This window comes from Chamaea fasciata, unplaced genomic scaffold, assembly GCF_029207755.1.
Source record: "Chamaea fasciata isolate MVZ Bird 193981 ecotype frontalis unplaced genomic scaffold, bChaFas1.0.hap1 SCAF_1, whole genome shotgun sequence".
Taxonomy (NCBI): domain Eukaryota; kingdom Metazoa; phylum Chordata; class Aves; order Passeriformes; family Sylviidae; genus Chamaea; species Chamaea fasciata.
In genome coordinates this window covers 146,326,491-146,332,490 of record NW_027094086.1, presented here as the reverse complement: position 1 = coordinate 146,332,490, position 6,000 = coordinate 146,326,491, and the positions used below count along the sequence as shown (strand labels likewise).

General features: G+C 48.3%; 1 protein-coding gene across 1 annotated transcript in view; it reads left to right on the top strand.

The window, feature by feature from the left end:
* The first annotated feature begins 3,629 nt into the window (after positions 1–3,629).
* DPP6 (dipeptidyl peptidase like 6) overlaps positions 3,630–6,000 on the top strand; it is a 485,832-nt gene continuing 483,461 nt past the window's right edge. The window contains exon 1 of the mRNA XM_066200952.1: positions 3,630–3,876. Within this exon, the coding sequence (XP_066057049.1) occupies positions 3,826–3,876 (51 nt within the window). The 5' untranslated portion in view covers positions 3,630–3,825. The remainder of the gene's footprint in view (positions 3,877–6,000) is intronic.

Here is a 6,000-nt window from a genome sequence, read left to right as displayed (position 1 = left end):
TTGTCATAGTACCTGAGGTACGGGAGGCTATCTCTAGATCAGATTTGAAATGAAAACTTTCTGATTTCCCAGGGTTTTCCTCCTGTTATGCACCTTAGATACAAATGGACAGATTGCAAAAAAAAACCCAAAACAAAAAACCAAAACCAAAACAAAAAACAAACAAACAAACAAACAAAAACCAAACCAAAAAACCCTTCTTACACAGGGGTTTCACTTCAGATCTTTCTTTTAAGATGCAGCTGATTCTGGGCCAAACCTTCCCACATTCATATCAAAAGTAAATCTACTGGCAAAGGAGGTGCACTGAGACTAAACCAAGGAATGCAAAAGTAATGAATTTTCACATTTTCCCTCTGAGAAAAAGCCTGATATGATGAAGGAATATTTTCATATTTTATTGAGGTTTCTTGGGCTGGATCTCTGGTCTTAAATACAGAGGCTTTTTAGCTACTTAAATCATACTACTTTATTGAGTCCCAGGGTGATTGTCTGTCCTTTCACATCACTCAAAGGAAGCAAAAAAATATGTTCCCTACAAAAATGCTGAAGAAATATCGGATCATCTTTCTGCATTCACCATGTCACTCCCTAATCATAAAAAAACTTGATTCCCTGTTCAGCGAGAGTATTTGTTGCATTTCTAGCAATTTTCCATTAAATTGACATGGAGAACATCCATCAAGAAGAAAAGCTCAAAAGATGTCTGAATGGTGGATGACAGGGAGTCCAGTCAGATTAATGCACTTGAGGGAGAAACGTGGTGGTATCACTTGTAGCTGCCCTAAAAGTCCCAAATCTGAAGGACAGTGTCATTGACTGTTTGCAGCAGAATCACCTGGCCACAGCCTGAGGTACAAATCTGCAGCACAGCTTAGTCTCACACTTATAGACCTGAGACCAAGTCTTTGCTTTTCCATCAGCCAGGGAAAAGCAGTTCAGGAGTGAAAATGAGCCAAGGTCATGATCAGCATAACCTGAAGTCTCTGGGAAAACAAAGGAAGCAGTTTTGGAGTCATCTCAGAAAGGAACAGACAAGTAATTTGTTAAAGAGACATTTTGATCTGTAACTGAAGGGGTCACTCTGTCTGGGTGCTGTGATCCTTTGGGCTGGAAGGATCCTCAGGAAGTCTCCAGCTCAGCCTCCTGCTCAGTACAAGGCCATCTCTCACATCAGACCAGGATGACCAGAGTTTCATCCATGCAGCTTTAGAAACTTCCAAGGGTGGCCTCTGGTCATAAAACTTATCAGACTTTCCACTACATCTTTTCTCAAAGTGTCAAATGAGTCAGAAAATAAGAATTAAAAGCTGTAAGCAAGAATTCGGTCTCATTATGTGTTTGGCATTTTTGCCACAACATCATCAGTGTCATTTTGCACCACACTGCAAAACACTTTTGTCTCCTGTTTCTGGAATTCTCTGGATTATAGAGTCAGACTTTCATGGTAGAAGTGGAAACACAATAATGTATAAATTCTAGCCAAATGGACCCTGGCTGTTTAATAAAAGAAAAAGCCCTGGATGTTGTCAGTGGTAAACTAAGCATTTTGCCAGTAGTCTCAACTTTAAACAAAGCTGTTTTAATCAAGATAATTGCTACTTTTATGCCAATAGTGCATAAATTAAATATGAAATAAAAATAAGAGATAAACACTGCAACTGCATTATGACAAAGCTGAGGTAAAAATATCCGAGACCCCGGTACTGCCAGAGTTCAATATATGGTAAATATTTCTATTGGTGTTTGAAGTAATGCAGGAGGCAAATGGAGCTATTAACAGTGAAGTACAGGTATATTTTGCATTTGTACATAATTAAAACACCTAAGGGTAGAAACTGAGATGGAACAGGAACTGCCTGATAAAACACCAAAATCAAAGTAAAGAAACCACGACCAGAGTTTGGGCAACATAATAACTTCCTTTCCAAAATACGCCTTGTATGAGGTACAGGCTATTCCCAAATAAAGACAAGGGAGAGAGTAGTCAAGATCTTCAGGTGAGGGGTGGCATTTTTGTAAAACAAAACCTCCCACAGGTAATCCTCAAAGGTGCCAGCATCACCCGCCATTGGCACTTCCTACAAGTGTCTTGGAGTCTCACTTCTCCCATTACCACCATTTCTGACATACCTGCTTAATGTCTTGGGTGAGATTTTGTATTTACATATCTTTCAGCAGCTGGGTGGCTTAAAGAAAACTAGAGTGTGAACAACACTATGAGATTGCACAGGTTGTGTCCTATTTCTAGTGAACACCCATTGCCTATGAAGTGAAGATGCTGCAAACTGTGAAGGAGCAGAGTTCAAAGTGCTACAGATGGGCATAAAATAAGGATGCATGGATATGTCTGCAGTTTCCCCACTGGAAAAAAAAAAAAAAAGGCTTTTGATTTAGCCATTGGCTTGGTTAAACCTTGGATGATAAGAAAAGTTCCTTCTTTTTCTTCTTGGTTTCCCTTCTCAGATATTAATCAAATCACTTCTCAGTTTCTCCTCTCCTTTTGAGTGAGCAACAAGCAAAGCAGCCCTATTCCTGTGAAATCGATCGGCACCTAATTCTCCTGAAATGTAATTACTTCTGGTGCATCAGGGAGAGACAAAAGAGACCACACTCCACAAGGATTTTTTTTTTTTCTGTGTGCAAGCTGAGGTGTGAACCTCTGGGATGTGTGGCAAGGCTCTGTCCCTGGAAAGCTGCACCAAGGCGAGGAGGGACCACCTTCCCACAAGGGCGGCAGGATAGCACCGGCCACCTGTGGGGCAGCACAGCTGAGGGACTGCAGTGACAGCCATGGGAAACCTCTCACAAGTATGGGCACCGCTGGAAAGACACAGATTCCACAGCTGGGTGCAGCTGCAGCCCGGCGCGGGCAATGCCCTTGGCTTTGGCTTTTGCCGTGCGGGAGCCGAGCTCCGGCATCCCCCTGCCCCTTCCTGCGGCGTGCGGAGGGGCTCGCCTCGGATCGCAAACCCTGGCGTTGGGACAAGCGCCTGGAAGCGCCCCGATCCCCGGGAGCGCCTCGCGGGCTGGGAGCGGCAAGGTCCGGGGGGCTGCAGCCATGGAAACGCGGCGAGCATCCCCCGCTCCCCGCGGCAGCGCCGTGCTATTCCCCACCCTCCCTGCACCAGCCGTGGCCTGGCCGGGGCCGCCTCGGCTCAGCCGGTGAACAGTTAACGCCGGAGAGGCGGCTCCTCTCCCCACACCCTCCCCGGTTCCTGTTGTAAAAAGCGTGTGTAACCCCCACTCCGGGAGAGCGGCGAGCCGGGCACGGCTAGTGGAGGGGGCGACCGCCCCTCCGCCTATTCCAGCTCTCCGCTTTTTTATTTATTGTCCACCCCCCCCCCCTTCCCCCCCTCCCTTTTTCTGCAACTGGTCTGCGGGGTGGGCTCGGCTCGGCGGGACCGCCCGGGCCCGGGGCGGCGGCCGGGCATGGCCGGGGCGGGGGGCGTGTGTGCGGCTCCCTCCTGCCCACCCCGCCCCGCCGGCTCCCGCAGGGCAAAACCGGGATCCGGGTGGTGACAGAGCTGAGTGCCCCCGCTGCTCTCGCCTCCCCTCTCTTCTGGCAGGGGTTGCCTTATTTTTATTGCCTTTTTAATTTTTTTTTTTTCCTCCTTTCGGTCAAAAGGAAAAAATATATATTGAAAAGGGTGAGGAAGGAAAAGATAGGAAGCAGGCACCCTCCCCCTCCGCTGCTCGTAGTCCCCTCCACTCCACACCAAAAAGAGCCATCGCAAGTGCACGCCAGTTCTTCACTAAAGTGATCCAGCCGCTGGATTAAGTAACTCTCGGGGAACAGCACACGCACGCACACACACGGCAAAAATGAAGGAAAAGGCAATGTTTCAAACGGCTAAAATGCAAGGAAACATGCTGGTAAGTGGCTGCTGCTGGCGCCTCCAGTGACTGTAAGTAAGTGTCGGGGCTCCCTGCTCGGCTCGGCGCTGCTAGACCCTGCACGGTCGGTGCGGAGCCCCCGCTGCTGCGGCCGGGGAGACCGGAGAGGGGGCTTTGCTTGCTGTCCTTGCCCCGCTTGGTGTGTGCCCCCCCCCGCTGAAGGGGGTCTCGGGGGATTTGGGGGTGCTGGGGCGTCCCCCTTAGCCGGGGGAGCGGGGCGCAGCGCGGGGCTCGCTGGGGCATCGCGCCCGGCACGGCCAACTTCGCCAAGTTGATGACCGCGATGTGTGTGCGTGAGCTGGGGCTGTGCGGGCTGCCTCGCCTCCCCCCCGGCATTACTACTGGAAACATTTTTCTTCATGCCGTTAGGGGAAAAAAAAAAAAACAAAAAAAACCAACCGAAAAACCACCCCCTACTCGGGATGCCTTTTCAATAATCCCCCTCCTCCCTTAAGGAAAAAAAATAAAAGCATCCAGCTGCTCTGCCGGAAGAAGTGCTGGTTGCCATCTTGTGCTGATGGAAATATATTGGTGTGTTTTGCCTGCTGGCTTGACCCGCTGGGGGCGGCGGGGCTGGGGGTGCCGGGGCCCCGCATGCGGCGGCTCCGCAGCCGGGAGGAGCTCGCTGCGGTGGGGCGGGGGTGCGCCGCAGGCTGGGAGAGGCTTCAGGGCGCTTCGCCTGAAAACCAACTCGTTTCAAATAACCTGAAGCTCGTCAAGGGTACCTGTTGGTCTCCTGTCCCCTCTCTGCTCAGGCAGAGCGCTCCCGTCTGTGTTTTGCCTCCCCTGTGAGGGGAGATGCTAATATTTAATACAGAGGTAGTAGTATCTGTTTCTCTCATGCGTTCTGTTGACGTGTTCAAGAAGCAGCCAAAGTATTCGCCATCCTTTAATCAAGTTCTGTAGTAAAATGCTTTGCTGGCTTTTTAAGGGAGTGCCTCCTTTTCCAACTCCAATAATACTGCTTTTTCCAGCAGTAGTGTTTAAGAGGAAGGTGCAGTGCTATGTGACCTGTGAATTCAAGTAAGGGAACTGAACAGGAACTTCTACAAACATTTTTTTTTTTTCCGGGAGAATTGCACAGGCTGTGTGATTGCAGCATACTCCTTTTTATTTTGCTTTTTAGATGCCTGGGAAATATCTAGTGCTGGAACTTTTTAAACATGGAAAAAATTAGGCTATTATCTGCTTAAGCTACTCATCCCAGTGGTCATTATAGCTTTGGTTAGGCTGTTATCTATCAGTAAGGAAAAATAATCAACCAGCTGAGATGACATTGTTTGATTCAAGTACAGGGTGAGCCTAATTCCCATACACGGAATGTGTAAAATCACAGAAATAAGAAAAAAACCTCTTGCACATTCTCCTTGCTGGTTTCTGAAATCAGGGAATGAGGAGCAGGCAGGGATTCCCCCACTGTCACTCAGCACAGGGAGCTTCTGCTGGGATTTCTGGCTGGTGCTTCCCAGAGTGGCAAAATGGATCCACACATCCCCGGCTCTGCGGATAAGCAAAGGCTGGGTGAGGGCTCTGCACACAGGGCTGGGTGGCTGGGGCTGCCCACAACTCCAGCCTTCACCCAGAGACAAGAGTTTTTGCCTCTGACTCAGCCAGGAGCAGGATCTGGCCCCTCAGGCTGCTAAGTCACAGTTACTTCTGTCACTTGGGGCAGTCTCCCTGGACTTGAATGGAAGGTTTTTCCTTGGAGAACTCATTTTTGGGACGCTGGGAAACAAATTTAAAGACAGGCAAAATGTCTGGACATTTGCTTTTGGTGGGGAGACAGGTGGTTTATTTAGATGATGTCTGGTTTTATGGGCCACCTAAACCACACACACCTGGTTCCTCTGTTAGTCTGGTCTGTGGTTGCAGCTAGATCTGTAGTTTATTTAAGCAAGAGTTAAGTTTGGGTGAATATTTGAGCTCTAAGATACTTGAATAGAATTTATATTTCTTCAACATAGTATTTAGCAGACCTAATCCTGAAAACTGAGGTACACTTTGGATGGAAGTTCCAACAAGTTAAGCCTAGTACTTTATCCTTTTCCTTAAGCAGCTGTTTAAAAAGTAGTATTTTCGCTTTTATATCACTTTTTTTACAAT